The sequence below is a fragment of the Chlamydotis macqueenii genome, chromosome W, assembly GCF_036417535.1.
Source record: "Chlamydotis macqueenii isolate bChlMac1 chromosome W, bChlMac1.mat, whole genome shotgun sequence".
In the NCBI taxonomy this organism is placed as follows: domain Eukaryota; kingdom Metazoa; phylum Chordata; class Aves; order Otidiformes; family Otididae; genus Chlamydotis; species Chlamydotis macqueenii.
The window spans coordinates 6,628,807-6,650,250 of record NC_141592.1 but is presented as its reverse complement, the minus strand read 5'-3'; the positions used below and the strand labels follow the sequence as shown (position 1 = coordinate 6,650,250).

The 21,444-nt window shown below is 35.1% G+C and overlaps 1 protein-coding gene across 1 annotated transcript in view; it reads right to left on the bottom strand.

Annotated features, from left to right (window-relative positions):
- Positions 1 to 21,444, bottom strand: part of LOC147596559 (E3 ubiquitin-protein ligase UHRF2-like) — a 74,596-nt gene that overhangs the window by 31,176 nt on the left and 21,976 nt on the right. The window contains exons 2-6 of the mRNA XM_086769578.1: positions 17,992 to 18,101; positions 12,724 to 12,910; positions 8,998 to 9,121; positions 8,542 to 8,649; positions 4,524 to 4,628 (exon numbers count right to left, since the gene is read on the bottom strand). Coding sequence (XP_086625704.1) covers positions 4,524 to 4,628; positions 8,542 to 8,649; positions 8,998 to 9,121; positions 12,724 to 12,910; positions 17,992 to 18,101 — 634 coding nt within the window. The remainder of the gene's footprint in view (positions 1 to 4,523; positions 4,629 to 8,541; positions 8,650 to 8,997; positions 9,122 to 12,723; positions 12,911 to 17,991; positions 18,102 to 21,444) is intronic.

Genomic DNA, 21,444 nt, shown 5'->3' with positions numbered 1-21,444 from the left:
CAAAGAAGATGAAACTAGGCTCTTTTCAGTGATTTCTAATGACAGGACAAGAGGTAACAGGCAGAAATGGAAATACAGGAGTTTTCCGCTGAAAATATGGAAAAACTTTTTTACTGTGAGAGTGACTGAGTACTGGAACAGGTTACCCAGAGAGGTTGTGAAACCTGTCTTTTGGAGGTATTAAAAAAACATCTGGACATGATCCTGGGCAACCAGCTCTTGAGCAGGGGGGTTGGACCAGATGACCTCCAGAGGTCCCATTCCAACCTCAACCATTATATGATTCTATGACTGTATGACTTGTTTAGTCTCATATATATGCAAGAACCTGTATCTGTCAATATATAAAATATTATATGATTAAAGGTTAAGATTTGCTTTAGTATCACAAAACCAGAATAAAAGCCTTTTTTTAAAACAAAGCTATTAAATCCAAGACAATGTTTAAATATAGGACCCTTGTTTGAAAGAATAAAATAGGGTTTTTCAGGCTGTGAAAGTAATCTTCAACATAATGCAAGTACAGACAAGGAGACAGTGAGGGATTTGAAAATCAGGAGACAGGGAGAGATTTGACAAAATGATACAAGAAAGATAATTTTTTTGTATTAGCATTTTGTATAAACTGAAAGGTAACAACAATATGGAACAATATGGAAAGGAAGGTGGAGAGGAGGCTATTGCAGAACAGAAAATAATAATCTGCCTAAGAATCTGAAATACCAGTAACAAGAAAGTATGAATTTTAAAAATATCATATAACAAAATAATGTCAAGTATGCCCTTAATATCATAGGTGGGAAGAGGAAACAGATAAGTCTGAATGAATTGGAAGATGCTTGCTAGCTATTCCCATAGTAGAGAGATCACTCAAAATGTCTCATATTTGAACACTAGTTCCAAACTAATAGGTGCCAACTCAGCATGGCAATTAAGAGATGTTGGAACCATGACAGCATCTATAAAAATGGATAGCAAGTGTCAGGTTTTCAGCTCCATAATCAGTTCAGATGACTCACACTAGACAGATTCTCAGTGTAATAACTGTAATGAGTTTCTGATATTGGATCCTCAGCAATATAAACAGAAATTAGAACATCTCAAAAGGACCCGTGCCCTTAGCAACAGAGTCAGCAGGGCATATTTCAAGACATTTATATGTGATACAGCATTTCCTTTGTACCTAGCACATTGGTAACAGTTCTCACACTGGATCCAGATGATGTAGGTGGTATCTAGCTAGCATAGATAAAGATTATACATACCATTTTGACTAGCAGTTTACCCAGACCTTTGGATATAGCAAGTGTTGACTCAAATCTGAAGCTCTTATTGCCACTTCATTCTTATCTAAAATAATTTCAGTGAGCAATTAATCAGTCTTGGCAATGCATCATTGGAATTGATAGAACTGATCTAGCATTTTCATTAAGGAATAAACATTAAGCAATGGTTCAGAGGTTCTGGATCTTCATCATAAGCTCAAGACAAATCTAGAGATCTAAATGTTATTAATGCTGTAACTGTACAATTTCAAGGAAGTAGAACACAACCATACTGACACCTTGGAATTGATTATCCAAACACAAGACTGATGTGGATACACAGACTATCCAAAATGGACAGTGGACTGTTTCATGAAGCAGTTTATTAATGCCACATTCTAGGCACTAGATTTGATTGACCTAAATTAAGGAAAGAATCTAAGCAACAAGTATATTAGCTTGGAGTCACATTTGAGTCACTAGAACTACCCTATAAAATATATATTTTTATACCCTCAGAATCTTCTGCAAGAGTGAGTGATCACAGCAGATACTATTCTCCAAGACATTCTAAACCTCAATGCTAAGAAGCACCATATGATTCTATATGCAAAAGCCACTTAGTGAAGAAACAAACTTTGTTTATCTGAACAACACTGAATGAAAATTAACATCTTAATAACACTACCTCAGTCCAGCAGAAGTATGGATCTAAACATTTATAAACAAAGAAAGTAAACATAGTTTTTGATCCCAACTCAAAAACAGTGATAACAACTAGGATAACAATTTTGCAACTCAAGGAAAAAGTAAAATATCTTCAGCCACTTCATTTGATGAATAAATACTTCAAAATCATTTAACTATGCAGTTTATGATAATATCTTTCACAGTAGTTCCACATAACTAATATCTGGGTTACAAATGTTAATCCATTCTGAAAAAAAAAAATCTTACTTCCAAATTCACAGAATAATTCTTGCTATTTCTCAGCTAATATGCCCATTATAGTTATTAAGTATCAAGAACAGGACCATCAGAAATTCTGTAGTTTTTAAAAAAACAACCGTAAATCTAAGCACTACAGTTAATGCATTTTAAATCAGGTAATGGAAGTAATTCAAGTCCTTCTCACTAAAAACCTAGGTCAAACATTCACAAGAGAGATTATTTTAATATAAACATTTTCATGTATGTAAGAATATTTTACATATGAAGCTAAATTTTATTTAGCCTAATGTTAATTTTTAATATTACAACCTTATTTCTTTTCAATTTTGAGGCCTGATCCTGTAATGAGGCAACTTGTTATTACCAAGCATCCCAAACCCTCAGGTGAGCAAAGTCCCTCACAAAGTCTATGTTTGCATGATCATGAGCTTCCAAATGTGAATCATAAAAAAGACAAAACCTGAAAGTCAAACAGTGAATTCTATTTCCTGCAGTATATTTTTGAAACTACTCTTACTCCTATGGTAACTATTAATTCAGAGACAAAAAGAGAACATTAAAGAGGTAGCACGTTGTCAGTAAGTATTAAAAGTTTGAAAGAGATCATAAATATACAGTAAAATGTCCTCCAAAATCTATTTATTTCATAGAGTTATCAAATGATTTAGGTTGGAAGGGACCTCTCAAGGCCTCTAAGTCCAACCCTCACTCAAAACAGATCCAGTTAGAACCTGTAGGAGGAATTTTTTTTTTCTTACACCTAACTGGAATATCCCATGTTCCAACTTGTCTCCATTGCCTCTGAGTCTGTGACTCTGTCTGTCTTACTGTTTTCTCTATGTGCTCCCATTATGTAGCTGAAGACAGCAGTAAGATCTCCTCAAATCTTATATTCTTACAGCTGAACAAATCCAGTTCTCTCCATGTATATCGTGTTCCAACACTCTGATCAGCTTGGTGACCCTCTACTGGACTTGCTCCATTATGTCTGTCTTGTATGTCCAAGTCACAGGCATTTTTTTGTCCTGACCTCACTAAAATTAAAATGTAATGTATTTAACTTCAGAGGTATAATGACTCCAAAAGAGGAGGCATCTATCTGTTTAACTTGACAACAGTAAAAGCAATGACCAGGACAGAATTTTTAAGTATATCACTTGTAAATCATTTGATATATTGGAGGGTTGTGCTGCCATTCAGAGATCTCAACAGACTTGAGAAATGGGCTGAGAGGAACCTCATGCAGTTCAACAAAAGGAAATGTCAAGTCTTGCACCTGGAGCAAAATGGCACCAGTACACACTGGAGGCCCACCAGCTGCAAAGCAGCTTGACAGGAAAGGCCCTTGGAGTCTTGGTGGACAAGTTGAACATGAGCCAGCAGTGTGCCCTTGTGGCAAGAAAGGCTAATGATATCCTGTACTGCATAGTGTTGTTAGCAGATGGAGGGAGGTGATCCTTCTCCTCTACTCAGCACTGGTGAGGCCACACCTGGAGTCCTCTGTCCAGTTCCAGGCTGCCCAGCACAAGAGAGACATGGACATACTGGAGGGAGTCCAACAAAGGACCACAAAGATGATTAAGGGACTGGAGCACCTCACATATGAGAAAAGGCTGAGAGAGCTGAGACTGTTTAGCCTGAAGAAGAAAAGGCTGGGGGGGGGGGGGGGGCGTGGATCTTATCAATGTGTACAAGTATCTGAAGGGAGTGTGCAAAGAGGATGAGCCAGGCTCATTTCATTGGTGCCCAGTGACAGGACAAGAGGCAAGGGGCACAAACTGAAACACAGGCGGTTCTCTCTAAACATAAGGAAACACTTTTTACTGTGAGGGTGGTTGAAAACTGGAACAAGCTGCCCAGAGAGTCTGTGGAGTCTCTATACACAGATATATTCAAAAGCTGACTGGACACAGTCCTGCTCTAGGTGACTCTGCTTGAACAGGGATGTTGGACTAGACCCTCTCAAAAGATCCCCTCCAACCTCAATGATTCTGTTATTCTGTAACTTGTAAAATAAAAGATTTCAAATTATAATAAATTCAGACTATATAAGCACATTGAAACTTGACTTTCATAAACATTCTAAAATTCAGATGTAATTAATATGAGACTAAGAATATTCTTTAAGAAAAAATGATTTAAAAATTTATTCTAAAAATAGTAACACATAGCAAATTAGATATTGGTTAGTAGTAATGTTTGCATACTCATTTTCATAAGTACTAATTTTAGTATCAGCAACAGACATCACTTTTCATCTTTATAAATGTTAAAATAGCATATTAGTGATTTGACTAAATGACATACCACTTCATCTTCAAATCCTCCAGCTAGTACAAGTGAATAAGCTCCATCGTTACTGCGTCCATGAATTCCACCAACATGGGGTCTGTGAACACCTGCTTCACTCACCTTGAGTGTTAAAAAAGAATAAATATTAATGTAACTTTTTGAAAAAATGGTCTTCTGCAATGATTTTTCTGCTTAAAAAAATATTTCCATAAGTATGTTTGCGTAACATGATTGCCATTAAAGGAATTATTTATATGAATTTTTTAGATGTATTTTAATGGAAATAAAGCACAAAAGAAAGGACATCAAATGAAAAGAAAGGACAATATAGAACAGCGCTGACACAAAGATGAATAGGTACACTTTGCCCCTTAGGAAAAATCTTCACAATTCTTGCTATAAGCAACATTTAAGACCAGATTCATGGTTGCTTAGACCAACTCAAAGAAGATATAGTTTACCTTTCTAATTCAGTAGTATTTTAAATTTGTGTAAATAATTATGCAAGAAAGATAGAATCATAGAATGGTTTGGGTTGGAAGGGACCTTTGAAGGTCATCTAGTCCAACCCCCCTGCAAGGAGCAGGGACATCTCCAACCAGATCAGGTTGCTCAGGGCCCTGTCCAACCTGGCCTTGACTGTTTCCAGGAATGGGGCATCCACCACCTCTCTGGGAAACCTGTTCCAGTGTTCTACAACCCTCAGTGTAAAAATTTTTTTCCTAATATCTAATCTGAATCTACCTCCCTCTATTTTGAAACTGTTACCCCTAGATCATAGTGAGTCAATTTTTTTCGGGTGAAAATTATGTCAAGTATTGTTAAAAGTTATTCAACTGAGGAAAATGCAATCACATTTACAGTCTTCCTTCATCTCTGAACATTTTCTCTTTCTCCACTTTTGCCCAACTCCTGTACTTTTCCCACAACCCCCCCACACTTTTATGCAATTTTATAAGATTTTGCATTGCTTTGCTATTGTCATAAGAATATAACAGTCATCAAACTGCATCAAACTAGAGTTCCAGCTAGCCAAATATCCTGTCTCTGACAACAAATAAAAAGAGAGAGCTGGTCAGTGTGAAAACTGACTACGCAAGTGCGGAATTATATTTATGTGTAAATTTTCTCAGTTTCCAGCTATGTGTGGCTTAGATTATCTGAGCCAAAGGAATAATCTTTGCATTTCATGGAAGAAAAATCAATCAATGGTTATTAATTTATCTACTTGAGTTCTGAACTCTTGCACACTCTTAGCTTTCACAATATCCTACAGGAAACAGTTCACAGTACTGCTGCATATTGCATGAATTAGTACTGCTTCCATTCATTCTTAATCTAGCATCTGATCATTTCATTTGATGCCCTCTCCTTTTGTATCAAAAAAACCCACACAGTTGTTCCCTATTCACCTTCTTCAATTTTAATAGACCTCTGTAGCATACCATCGTTCATACAATTTTTGTACGAAAGCCATTTCATACCTTTAATCATCCTTGTTCTTCATAATTATATTGTTTTTCCTCTTCCTTTCTTAATAATTCCTAACACTTGATTTACGTTTCTGACCGCTACTGAGCACAAAGATGACATATTAAAAAAATTACCTATTACAAATTCTCTTTCCTAAATGATAATAATTAGCTGAAAGCCCTTTATCAACTATGAAGTTATTTCCCCCCCATCTTTACTATCTGTAACAACTTAGCATTGTCACTTAACTGTCAGTTATTTGTTAACTTTTCCAGAGCATTTATGAACACGTTGAACAGCACAGGCCTCACTACCACTCTGTTCTCTCCCACTCCATTAAACATAATTTCATTAATTCCTCTCTCCCTTCTTTCATTTTCATGAGGTATCTAGAATTTGACTTAAAATATAGATTTCTGCCCTTTGGATGCTGTATCCAGAAACAGTTCTAAGTCAATTTCCTTCTAGGAAAAAGAGTTGTGAGCCTTTGAACTGCATGACCACTCATAATATATAATACATCACATTTAAATATTCTTAAGAAGCTTGTTGCATGAAAAAAGGAAGAAAATAATGAGATAGTGTTTACAGTATTTTCCTTCTAAATTCTGATAAATCTGATAAGAAAAAATTTTCATACAAAAGATCAGTTGAATCAAAGTGTAACTTTTTATGTGGAAAAATGTTGATCTTTTTTAAAAGTATGTAGTTAATACGTAGCTATTATTAAATAATTATGTACAAATGATAACTCTTCTTCTAATATCTACGCCCCACATTATAAGTCTTATCTGCTTAATTTTCTGAGAAAAACAAGCCTCTTCACTTATATTCCTGTTTGCAATCAGCACTTGAAAGTTCTGGGATGTATTTGACCTTGTATGACACCAATGGAATCCTTAAAGAGATGAAACTCTAACTTTTATTTCCTGCTGATACTGGCTGATCCAGTAACAATAAAGTCTGATTCAGAGATCTTGAGTTTGTAGAACTGATTTTTAAAACTTCCCCTATCTAAGGGAATATAATTTACCTGGAAATTAATGTAAAGATTAATGATTACCAAAGTACTTTTTCAGAACATAAATTAGTTTTGATGTATTTTTTTTAGTTTGCTTCACAGAAAAGTTCTTCAAATATGGTAGGGATAAATCAAAATATCACAAAAAACATAGGAATAGACATTAATTTTCCCAAACGATTAGTTGCATGTAAAATCAATGAATAATTGACATTAACACTGCAATTTTACATTAGAAAATTTGCTTTGCTATTGTCTAGTATCTGTATTGATGGTAGTGCTCCAATTAGCACCAAAGTCAGACAAGATTCAAGGAACTTGTTTAGTACTCAGCTGTTTCACTGTGAATTCTATTAAATGGAGAAACTGAAAACTGTTGCTAAGGGCTAAAACCTCTGCTGTTGATCATTTTAGCCTGTAGGCTTGCATGTCATATCAAACTCCAAATTATTCAAATATCTATTTTCTACAAGAAAACAAGTTTTTTTTTTTATAAGTGCTCTTTCTGTAGGCAATGGGTAGGATGAAGACTTCATAAAACACATTAGAAGAGGCTTTTGGTTCTTGCTGTGTCCCTCCTCCCCAAGTGGAAGAAAAAGTCTCTGGCTATGGTGGGAATACTCCTGAAATATGTTGTTCTTCTCCACACTGCTCATTCCTGCCCCCTTTATGCTGACATATTTGTATAAGCACAAAGTGAAATTGATTGGGAAAATTATCCTCTCTCACAAAGGACTGGTTTTCTGCCAGGTTACTTTCCAATATAGTTTATCATATGGCCTGAGAAACATTTGTGAGAGAAAACAGAAGGGACACTGCAAGAAGTGGATATGGTTGGGTGGACTACTACTTTCAGTAGTCAATACTGGCTTGTATTAGTTTAAAACATTCATCAGTCTAAAAGAAGGTGTTGATGCCAGTTGTGTATGAGCCAAAAGAAAAAGGTAATCAGAGGTGCCTCTTACCTTGGGGACAGTGGGTTCTATCCCCATCAGAACTTTAGAACCGTCAGTAAAATCTTATTTCTTTCCTGTGCTAAGTATGGGTAGTATGCACACTAGCACCAAGCCTGGCACCACAACACACTAGAAGAGAAGTATGCACTCAGTGGGGATCCCGACCAGCTAATAAACACTAGAGACACTGCTGCATATAGGCAAATATTTTACGAATTCTATGATCTATATCCATAAGTGAGATGGATTGGTTCATGTTCCATAGCAGTAGACTTCAGAAAATACTCAACTTCCTCTTATTATTTCAGTTGGGAGTTTAACACACGAGATATAAGTCCATCCTAATTATAGCAGGTTCCCCTTTAAAAATAGTAAGTATTATTTTTACAATTGCAATTAAGTTGTATTTCCAAATCAGTATACTTCAAATTTCACTACAGTTGGCAATATTTTGAATATTAGAACTAAAATACACTCTCTATTTTTATTCCTAGTGAACAATACAGTTACCAGTCCAAAAATCATTTTTTGTGCCCAAACCGTACCTATTATTCGGATTTAAATTACAAATCAAAAAACATACCTGAACTCTGAATTTCCAGGTTGTCCCAACAGGGACACCAGGTATAGGACCATAGTGATTAGAAGGGACAATAGTGCATTCCTTAGTGCGACCAACACAAGCCATGCCCTAAAAAACACATCAGAGAGAATGAATTTTATAATATTTAAAATAATTTATAAAAGCTGATGCAGATACCAAGACATCCAACCATTATAGTAAACACTTCAAAATATATTAATATAAAAATTGCCAACAGTAGTTTTAATTAATTAATTTTCATTTCTTTATTTACCTGTAGTCATCTTAATAATTCTTCAGATGTTTTAACTTTCAGTAGAGAGTGTACAGGATTCAATATTGCTTTACAGGCTGTTCAATCCTGTACTGAATTTTGTGTAATGCATATATAAAAGTAGTTAAAGATGTAACACATACATGAATGGTGAGTTATTTTTAAATTAAAATACACTCTACCTTGCCCCAGTCTCTCTGGCTTTCAGTACTGGCAGATGGCATCTTTGCTTTCTTTTTACTCTGTTTGAGTTTTTCTCCAGCCTTTACAACTTCATTAGAATCATTTTTGCATGAAGGACAATACCTAAATTAAAAGTCTCAGTAAATTCTTTATTACTTAGTAGTAATGGCAATATATTTCTTCTAAGCAAAACAGTGTCAAATTTGTTCATCCTGAATAAATATTTTGAAGCTAGCAAATATATGACAGTTTTTAAAAGCTGAGGACTCAGGCTGAAAAAATAAACTCAACAAGAACAAATACTGTCCACTTCTAAAATAAAAGGTTTTTTAAAAAAAGTAGGGTGCTAAGGTGAAACATTTCACTTTTCTCTTCTCATGCGATGTACGAGATGTCCTCATGTTTCCTGTATTCCCTCCTCATTTTCTCTTCCTTTCCTTGCTTGTTCAGATCACATAGGGGAGAGGAGAAATGAGATTATACTGCTGACGAATGCTCGTGGTTAATTTCCACATCCTGCCCACTTATTGTCTGCTTTTACTGCACCAAATCTCACTTCAGACAGTTGTATGTGGAACAGCCCTAGGGTACCACAAAACATGCATACATGTACACATGCATCCTTATCCTACCCCATCATGCCTAAGGCATTAAGAACATGACTCAGTACTCAACAAACAGGAAGAGTATTAAACTCAATTTCTATATATTTATTGGCCTTATATGGCATTGGGACTCATTCCAGTCACCATAAAACCATTATAGTAGAAAAAGGATAGGAGATTGTATGAAACAGTGGCTAAGGCAAAGGAAGGAAGGGAGCATACAGATCCTTTTATTGCTTCTAACAGCACTTTTTTCCCACTCCAGGCAAAGGCAACTGCCATTGCTTCTGGCTTCCATGGGCTGAGTTTGGTCCAAAAGTCACTAGTGGAAGAAGTCTGATCTATAACAACAACAACATATTTAGATTACTACTACTATTAATGAATGACTTTTACTATATACTTTTTATCTTTGAGTATGAACAGAAGAACTAGTTACCATAGGGCAACAAGTCACTGTATACAGGTATCTCACTAGAATTGCCTGTGTACACACTCTAAATCCTCTAAGAAGATGGGAGCTACCTCAAATCATGTTTTTATTTGCAACCTAGAATTCATACAGATACTTACTGCAGAACACAGTCACAATTTAGTTTAACACTTGGAATCTTGGTACTCTTAAAGCAGCTTATTACACCAAAACCAAGAAATAATGTAAAAGTATTCTAAATTTCTAAAAATTTAAAAATATAGACTAAATCAATCATTTCCCAATCATACCTGTTCAATTTAAAGGTAAAGAAGAAATTTTCCATAATTTTCTGCTAGGCAAACTCCACCTGGACACTGACATTCAGGTTATATTCTTTCCTGTTCAAACACGTTTTGAGGGTTGTTTTTTTTAAAAAAATTAAACTTGGAGCATGTATATTTTCTTTTTTTGTAACCTTGTTGTGGTTAATATTGGAACATAAAATTACTTTTTGCTGCTGGAGTACTGGTATGGAGTCTTTTAAGAGTAAGGTGACCTGAAGAAGAATGGATGCACTGTCAGAGGACAGATCCTAAAGAATATTCTCTTTAATGAGAATATTATTTTAATTATCAGAGGGCTGGAGCACCTCTCCTATGAGGACAGGCTGAGAGAGTTGGGGCTGTTCCTTCTGGAGAAGGGGAGGCTCTGGGGAGACCTTATAGTGGTCTTCCAGTACCTCAAGAGAGCTTATAAGAAAGATGGGGAGAAACTCTTTAGCAGAGCCTGTAGTGACAGGACAAGGGGTAATAGTTTTAAAATAGAGGGAGGTAGATTCAGACTGGACATAAGGAAAAATTTTTTTACAATGAGCATGGTGGAATACTGAGACAGGTTGCCCAGAGAGGTGGTTGATGCCCCATCCCTGGAAACATTCAAGGCCAAGTTGGATGAGGCTCTGAGCCACCTGATCTGGTTGGAGATGTCCTTGCTCCTTGCCGAGGGGTTGGACTAGATGACCTTCAAAGGTCCCTTCCAACCCAAACCATTCTATGATTAATATTCTGGACAACTGTAGTAAAAATCTTCTCATTTGTTATACCCAAAAGTCAAGCACAGTCACAAAAGAACACTGTTTAAGGACTGTGACCAACTCTGAAGCGCTATAGCAGACAACGCTTTCCAACACGTGGTTTGGAAGCACTAAGATCTTCATCTCACTTCCATAAGCAATTAGTAGGAAGTGAACAGATGTTGAAGCAAATTAGTCTTCAGTGTACAAAAGCAGAAAATCTAGGGATAGCTGGGATTCACATGCTGCCCAACAAAGACTGCTGAATAAAGATTATATATACCTGTGTACACAATAATTTTGCATGTACAAGAAATGGGAAGCACACAGACAATAATTGCGATATTTAGTCCCAACAACTCACATATATTTGCAACAGGAATTGAAAGTATTTTCTAGATAGTATTCAAATTCAGCAGTTTCTCCAAACAGAGCAAATATCATAGAATCATAGAATAGTTTGGGTTGGAAGGGACCTTCAAAGGTCATCTAGTCCAACCCCCCTGCAAGGAGAAGGGACCTATGACCAAAATTCTTTTCAGTTCAGGATATTCAAAAGGAAATGTCAGTGTGCACATATACACAATAAAAAAATCCTCACCAAATGTCATAACTGAAGTTGCACATAGGTATAAATATAACTGGAGTCTGGGGAAATTGAAATATATTAGCCCAGGAAAAAGGGTAGAGCATTAGACACCGAACTATAAACAAACTTACTCAATATGAGGCAGTTGATGTAATATAGTACACTAAGTTATTTACTTCCATAGAATGTTAAAACTTCTAAAGTACTTAAAATATTTTATTTGAAGTGTGTAGTTCCACTAAAATCTACCACAAAGTGCACTTCAAAGTTTTTCTTTAAAACATGTCCATAGACATCTATTGATGTATTATTCATAATGGAAAGCTTAATTCTAAAGTTCTATTTATGTCACTTATAACCTGCTTGTAAAAATATATTAAATGCTATTCTTTTATAAGTACAAATGGTATGAGTTGCATGTAACTGATACAGGTGAGATGCGGCATGGAGCTCAAGATTATAAGCTTCAATGGGCTGATGTTGGCTCCATGCAGAGTCAGCTCAGAATGGAGTTAGCTGAGTCCACCAAGGCCTTGGCTTTCTTGCTGGTGGTGCTAGAGTTACTGGAAACGGGGAGGAGTAAGGTAGTGGTTTTCTCACAGCAGAAAACAGTGAATGAGGCAGCTATAGGATAAGGGGAAGGTAAGGAGGCAGCAACAAGGGCTGAGATTGAGGGGAAAGAAAAGTATTAAAGGAGAAGCAACAACAAAGCCCGAATAAAACAAACAAAAGGTTGGGGAAGCACCACTGTAGGTGGTGCTAATTAAGTCTAATAACATCAATTAATGCCACAGAGATCATAAACTGAACAAGCTAATTTCTGAAATTCTGTAATGATCAATAATGCTAAATACCAGTAGTTTATGAATTATATTTATAAATAGCATCTTAACATAAAATGTAAATATGTTTACATACAGTGCAAGGATGAAAAACATACCAGAAATATAAAAGCTCTTCAGTAATTCCTCTAGTTGCAAATAACAAAGAGGTACCTTGTGTAGAATGGGAATATACATAAGTAAATCATTCTTGTATATTTACCAATCCTCATCTTCTGGTATCTTGCTTAAGGGAGGGTTCAGGCAGTATATATGATAAGCCATATTACATTCATCACAAAGGAGTTGCATGTGAGCATCCTGTTTTCCACCACACAAGTAACAGGAGCAAAAGCGACATTCCTTATCTGGGTCAGCCCTGCAGTGCTTGCATTCAGGGCCACTCTTTCCTATCAAAAAAAGATAAAAAGCCACAGGTCTTAGAAAACTGATTCCAGATTTATAAATACAACATAATGGCAAAAGAATATATATGTGTGCACCCACATGAACATGCCATGGATGTAGTAGCTTTGCTATTACAATGAAGTCAGAATTTAAAAAGATCAAGCCAACAGGAGCGATTTATACCTATATAACACTTACATATTATTACATGACTAAGCAGCTACTGTCAATATCAACTTGTGATCTTCAACCTAACATTTATGAAAGGGTCACTGTCATTTTCCAGGTTAGGTTGCAACCTAGCCTGTTGCTCTGCTACCCTGATCATGGGAGGATGGAGGCATTGGGGAACAAAAGAAAGAAAATAGCTCTACACACTCAAACAGCAGCAACATAATTCACTGGCAGCTTGACTACACTGAGTTCATTACAATAACTCATTTTATTAAGACTTTGCATTTATTAATGTGAATGAATAGACTAATTTTGATGGACTAGGTCATGAGAAGATATTTTTCTACAAGTTGCCTTAGCAGGACTGTACATAGAAGGACTTGAACAGAACTGAAATTACAGTCTTGATAGTGTTGCAATTAAAAAAGATGTACAGGGTTGATAAAGACTAATAGTTTTATTCTAATTTCATGAACTCAAGATAATTTTTATTTAAAAACAAAAAAGACAAGTTTCATCTTTATTCTTAGCAATAATTCCCCCCCCCTTAATTCAAACAGTCAAATGAAAGAATACATTTCATCATGTTGGTTTACTGAAACCTAAGCACTTGGATCAGCCTACATTAATGTTGTAAAATGACCACATTACTGCTTTTCTGCATTACTACCTCAATAAGATCTAATTCTTTACACATATGAGCACTGTCCCCATTTGAAAATGGTGCTTTTATGAGGCATTTGACTCTCTGGAATAATGGAATTTCTTCTGTCACATGTACAAGCAACAATGAAAGTAGCCAACAGCAGCTTCTCTGATTCCTCACCACCACTACTCCACCTGTACACCCTTCCTACAGATCAGATCTTGGCACACTCTTCAGCAGGAGTTTTCTTAAATGTAGATATTAATAAATTCTAAATAGGTAGCTTAAGACCTATTTAAGGCCTATGAAGAGCAAATTACAACTCAAACTCCATTCCTCTAAAAAAAAAAAAATATATATATATATATATATATATCTCCAGATGGATATAAGAATTACTAATCAAGGATGACAGATGATCCCAGATCACTAATTTTCATACAGTTTCTTTTTACAGAAATTGAATTAATGCTAACCTGTTTCTGCTCATTTGGGAATTTGGATCAATATATCCTTCATATAGTAACAGCATAGGTACTGGTTCCTCAGTTAAGGTAAGAAATACCTTTACAGAAAAAGGAGAACATTTAATAGCCTTATATTAGATCAAAAGGAGAGAGTAGGAAAAATGAATACATATAGCAGAAGTAATTATTACAGAAAGTGTCTTAAACAAGTTTAGAAGGAAGAGAAGACTTAAGAGCACTTGAACACAGCTCAAAGAACTATAGCATTAGAGGAAAACAATTTTGAAATGAGTCTGTGTGAAAATCATCAAGAAAAACTATGGAAGTGAATCTGACAAACTAAACTATCATGTGATACAGGATATAATAAGAACAACTGAGTTATGTGATAACCAGAGCACTTCCTGACTGCTGAAGGAATGTTTTTCTTACTTCAGTGAAGAAATGGGCCTTGAATCAGAAGACAAGGAACTGGAATGATTGTTTGAGAGTTTTGGTTGGAAGCAGGAAGCTAGAGCAGTGGTCTCCAGATTTTCTTTGCACATCCCATCAGTAAAAAAACTGAACTTTTGAGCATGCATCCTCAATGTATATTTATTTATAAGTCATATACATGCACTACTGTACTAATATATTATGTACATTATAAAGCATACACAAAAAAAATTAAAGGATTAATGTAAAGGATTAAAGGATTAAAGGATTAAAGGATTAAAGGATTAAAGGATTAAAGGATTAAAGGATTAAAGGATTAAAGGATTAAAGGATTAAAGGATTAAAGGATTAAAGGATTAAAGGATTAAAGGATTAAAGGATTAAAGGATTAAAGGATTAAAGGATTAAAGGATTAAAGGATTAAAGGATTAAAGGATTAAAGGATTAAAGGATTAAAGGATTAAAGGATTAAAGGATTAATTTAAAATTTAAAAGGATGATAGTATTAATAACCACTATTTTAAAATTTATTTTAATGGGATAAAAAAATTTTCTTCCTGCACTCCAATGGATTGCCTTGCATATCCCTTGGAGTGCAAGCACCCTACTTTGACATCCACTGAACTAGAGAACCAAGATACCTTTGATAATAATGGGCAAATGAGTAGTATGAGTCAAAGTTTAAATTAGCTTATTTTTCCCCCATACGGCATTTTCTTAAACCATCCTATGAAGTTCACAACTTGATCTTCTGGTTCTCTGAACTACTGCAATATTTAATTATATCATTCACTTGAATAAACAGAACTGTTTTCTGATGCTCCCAAGTAGCTCTAGACTATCAGAAATGCTATAAATTAAGAATAGTTTTTTCTTACTTTTAAAAGAAGTGATATATCTTGAGGCCTACCAGATAACATTTCGCTCCTGTTACTACTATTGCTTTAGGACAAAGGTAAAAGGATACAATAAAAAGTTTAAGATTGATGAGAAAAATTGATTATCAGTAATAAAAATGACTATATATTTCATTTGCAAGAGTTTCCTCACGCCCTCTAATAGAGGAACCTCAAAGCAACCTCAGTGAGAGGAAGGTAAAGGACTAGGCCACAAAATATCCTTTTCCCATTTTAAACTGGTTTAATAACTCAAATTGCATTGATTTTATTTGCACTGTTGTTCAGAGAGATGAGCCTGTTCACCCCTACCACCACTGTAAAATTTTAGTTGCATAGGTTCTTTCATATTCACTTTTGTAGTAAAAAAAAAACCCTTCTGTTTGTAGTACAAATTTAGATTATGATGGAAGTTAAACATGATGATCAGTTGTTTCATAGAAAAACATCTAAATATGTTCTAGAGCTCTTAATTTCAGTACATTCTCTGATGCTGCTCCATAGAATTCATGAAGCATTTCGGGCCAATTCATTCTTTGAATTCTAGCTACTGTTATTAAAATAACAGTCTACTGTTTTTCTTAGCATACAAATTAACTAGAAGTGAGCTATATGTATTTAGATGGCTAATTTTTTAATTTAGAGTAGGACTAGGGAGGCAAATACAGAGGAGCAATAAATAAATCAGCTGAGCCATAAGCAATAGGAAAAGTATAGAGCATTGTGCTTCACAGAACAAATTCAGGACAGCTTACAAAAAAGATCAGAATAACAGCAGAAGAAAATGAAGTAAACAGTGCAGTGAAGAAGTTGGACTCGGGGGGGGGGGGGGGGGGGGGGGGGGGGATGTAGATAAAGACAAAGGAATAAAGTTACATAGCCAGCAGTAAACTAACATTTTAACCTCAAAGACTTAATTGTAAGTTACTATTGTTGTGTTACACTTAATTATGATGGCTTGTAAAAAGTAATCTTGAAATAAATGAAAAGGGGATCAAGAATTGCATAAAAACCATATAGGTGCAGATTTATGCAAAGACAGCAGTTATGTGAGGTTTGAGAACAGGTTACAAATAAGGAGACAAAGAAATAAAATGTCACAGTAGTAACTGAAAACAAGTAGGAACTGAAAACTTGATTCTTACACAATAAAACAGTGAACTAGCACAGGAAAAATATTGAATGTAAAATAAGATCTGAAGTCTAATCCATGACCTAAAGTTAGTGATAAAGTAATCATTTACATAAAACAGAACTTTAAACTGAATTCCACTACACTGTAGAGGTGTATTAATTAAATAAAGCATAAAATTTTGGAGGGTATGTAAGTTTGTCATAAACTAGAAATATACTCACTATATATATAAATATTTGGTACATAAATGCAAAGCAAATATAACTTGATTTTACACTATCTTTAAATTTAAGTTTCTCAAACTGTCAGTTTATCACAAAAATATTTTAAAATGTTGAGAATCATCCCTTAAAGTGACTAAGAGAACATAAATGGAGTGGATGGTTATTTTTCACTTACTAATCTAAGAAAAATAAACAATGAATAAATAAATTGCTTAAGATGTCTTCATTTATTGAAGATTACATTTCTACTTTTATGAATACATTTTCAAATTGATTTGCTTTTAAAAAAACCACCGATTTTCAATATGGCATCATTTCTTTAATAATACACTGCAAATAAAGTCTTGTGTATTAATGACACAAATATTAGTCTTACATTTTAAATGAAAACTAAACTGCAATAAATTTGCTTCTTTTAAAATTCAGTAATATCTATCAATAGTGTCACAGATCAACCTCTCTGTGTTCCCATTATAAACACTGTCTTATAGCTCCTGTTCTTTAACTTTGACATATTTTTAAACTTAAGATATAATGTTAAACTGCTTTTTAGAGAACTGCCCTTGGGAGAGGAGACATGGTATCTTTAGTGTTTAGAAGGACATAAGTGGTCAAATAATCTAAAATCAAATATATCTGTTTTTTTTTTTCATAGTTCTAGCAAGCTTGATACTTTCTTGCTCTACACAGCTAATGTTTTTTCATTCTTAGATAATGTCATGGTTAAAAATAGCAGTATTGACTCTTTCAGTCTTTTGCATCTGTTAAGAACTCAAATGACATTGCAATTATGATAGTAAGTTTTGTGATTCAGATACCCGCCTAGGAACTTATCTCAGACTATGAAATAACTCTATAGAGATCTAAAATATCAGTCATTTATCTGCTTATGAGACTATACTCATAGCACTAATGTGTTGATATTCTACATCAAAAATTCTCATACACCATGTAATGAAGTGACATTATAGTAAAAAAATTTCAAAACCAAAAATACATATAATTTTTTTATTACACACAAAAATATTTAATTCTGTGCTCTGATCCCTTAAATATTTGAATAGCACAAAAAATTAACAGCCTTAATCATACAATAAAAAGCATACTTTTGAAATCTCCATCTCCAAATGTCAATGGATAAGCTCCTGGCTTTTCAATCTTGTACATTTCCTCTATGAAAACTATTTTACAGTCATTTATCACATCTTCTGGGCCTCTGAAAAATAGAAATATAGGAAAGTACATTGAACTCTGTTTCTCAGTCTTAGCCTCTGTAACTGGCAAACCCTAAGCAAAGTAATATAGTTAACTAGCATCTGTTTTATCAATAATAGAAGTTAACTTCACAAACAAAATTCAATGCAGTACTCTAACATGTAGCAAAATCAAAACACTGTATAGTCTAGTTAGTAGCACAGATGAACATCCCAATACAAATGTTTAATTGTCCAGCTTGATTCTTCTAATATAATACACAGTACAACAGTGATTTTATCTTAAACCAACAGTCATGTCTCATTTTCCTTCTAAATAACAGGAAACTTCAAATTTAAAGTATATATGTATAGTATATAATCACAACAACGAGAGGCTCCAAAACACATTAATCAAGGATTCCCTTTAAGAAGCTTTGTTATCTATAGGGAAATAAGCTATATGTGTGTGCAAGAAGTCTAGACAGGTTTTTTTTGACAAGTGAACTTTAATAGAGCTTGTCAAGAATGTTTCGGCAAATTGTTAGACCACATGCCACTATGTTACGAGAGTTATTTTGAGAAATGAACCAGAAGTAACATTTTGCATCGCAACAAAAACATGTCTTCAAAGCTCAAGCAGCAAGTACCAAAGGTGTTAGATAAAGATATTATCTTGGATATGGAATTCTGCCACATGAATATATATATGTAAACATCAATAAAAGAATCTATAGAAAATGAAATTCCAGGTCTAAACAGAAAGAATACAGCATTAGAACTGCATTACTGTGCACCCAAACAATATGATAATAGCAACTACAAGATGTTGAAGGGCATCAAACATACTAAGAAAGGAAACATAATAGTACTAGACCCAACATCAAAATTAAGTTTTCAGACACTGACAACGATGGTTCCTTGGAGTAGCTAGCCAGGAATCCACAAAAGGTGAAGAACTCTTGACTTGGTCCTGAGTGACTTAGTCCACTACACAAGACCTAGCTCATTGCATTATTCCATTGCTCTGTAATGTACTTAAATTCAGTATCTTCACAAGAGCAAAAAAGCCAAGTTACATTAAATACCAAAAAGGAAGAAGTAATAGAAATACAAAAGCTTTCTCAAAAAATAAAATTGCTACAAGCGGTGTGAAGACTACTTAGACAACATACTGAACACTGAGAACAAACATATACCACCTATCAAAATATCAAGAGCGAGTAAGAGGAATCCAAGTAAGGCTAAACAACAGGGAAATGGAAGTTAGAAGAAGAATTTCCCCCCCCCCCCCCCCACCTTCTGAAATATGTTATCATAACAGTGCTACCACCATCACTGGTTGGGCCTTGGCCAGGGGTGGGTTTGTCTTGGAGTCAACTTGCATTGGCTCTGTTGGACATAGAAGTTCTCTCCCATAACCTTGCCATGTGAACCCAATACACCTGGAATTAATACAAAGATTTAAATAATACAATTCAGGGCACTGAGAGAGGCCCTTGCTAAATTCAAACCTTCAAACACCTTAATATATTAACTGAGTGAAGAAAAAGTAAGAGCTCATCAATCTTGATGTCTAGCAAACAAAAAAGACAAAGTAGCATTTGAACTTTTCTAGTATTGTGACTATCATTGTCAGACAGCTACCAAAGTCTGCATAAAATATGAGAGATTTGTCTCACAGTGACTCTCTACCAACAGGCACATATATGCCTCCTTGGAAGTTCAGAGAGAAAAATAATACCTTAATTACTAATAATTGCTTTAATCATGAAAGAAATACTTCCCAAATTGTCATAGTTTAACCCTGCTCAGAGCCAAGCTACACAGTCTCTCACTCACTCCCCTCACCCTCCAGTGGTAGAGGGAGGAGAATTGGTAAAGAAAAGAAGGCAAAACTCATGGGTGCAGATGAAAAAAAAGTTTAAGATAATAACAGAGGAAAACAAAACAGAGATAGAAAACAAACAAACAAAACTAAAACCAGAAAATACTAAAGCATATCATTTACAGTACAACAGCTCACAGCAAAACCTGATGCCTGGCTTTCTGCCCTGTAACAAGAGCCTCCGCCTCCACCTCGAGCATGGTGTCACATGGGATGGAATGGCCCTTTGGCCAATTTGGGTAAATTAACCCCAGCTGTTTACTAATTAGTAACCTAGCCCAGCTGTGTCCCCCAACCATAGGGGCCACCAGCTCCTGTTCCCCTCCCAGCTCAAGTGAATGTTAACTCTGTCCTAGTCAGAACCAGGACATACAGTCACCATTCTTGGAGGTTTTCAAGACCAGACTGAATAAAGCCCTGAGTAACCTGGTCTGACATCATAGCTGACCCTGTTTTTGAGAAGGAAGTTGGACTAGAGACCTCTTGATGCTCCTTCCAACCTGAATTATCCTATGATCTTGAGATCTCTGGATTGTTTTTTCTTTTAAAAATACTTCTCCCTTGCTAAATTTGTGATTCATAATTTAAACTTCCTATTTGACATCTTGTCTTAAATTTGAGAGTGGGTTTTCTTAAATGACAATTGCCTTAAAAATGAATTCATATGCCTCCTCTACATTTTGAATCACAGGAAGCCATAACACACTGAAATATTTCATCTAAATCACTCCCATTAACCTAAATTTAAAAGCAATACTCAAAACAGATTTGCATATGTTTGCAAAAGCTACAAACTCAACATCTTTCACGTTTAAAAATGCAACTATTTCTGGTACATAAGCAAAATATTAAATTGTGGCTCATCATAAAAATATTCAGCTATTCTCTCCCAATCAATCATGTCCTACTGTATAGGTTTTTACTGGAATGGAGTTAATTTTCTTCCCAGTAGCTGATGTGTTTTGGATTTAGTATGGGATTTGGAATATGAAGAATGTTGATAATACACTGATGTTATTAGTTATTGCTAAGAGATCAAGGACTTTTTTCAGCTTTCCAGGTTTCGCTAATGTGCAGGTGCAAGAAGCTGAGAGGGGTAGTAGCCAGTACAGCTGACTCAAACTGGCCAAAGAGAGTATTCCATACCATAGACGTCGTGCTCAGTAAATAAGTGGGGGTTGGCCAGTGGGAAGAAATCCAGAAATCGCTGTTCTGAGATCGCTGCTTGGGATCATTCTGAGATTGCTCTCGGTTCTGCTCCGCGATCACTGCTCGGGGACTGGCTGGACATCGGTTGGTGGGTGGTGAGCAGTTGCATCACTTGCTTTTCTTGGATTTTACTTCTCTCTCTTTTTGTTGTTTTCCTTTTCGGTACAATTTTTAATAATAATAATAATTTTTCGTCAATCATTAAACTGTTCTTATCTCAACCAACAAGTTTTCTTACTGTCGTAGTTCAGCCCTGATCAGGACCAGAC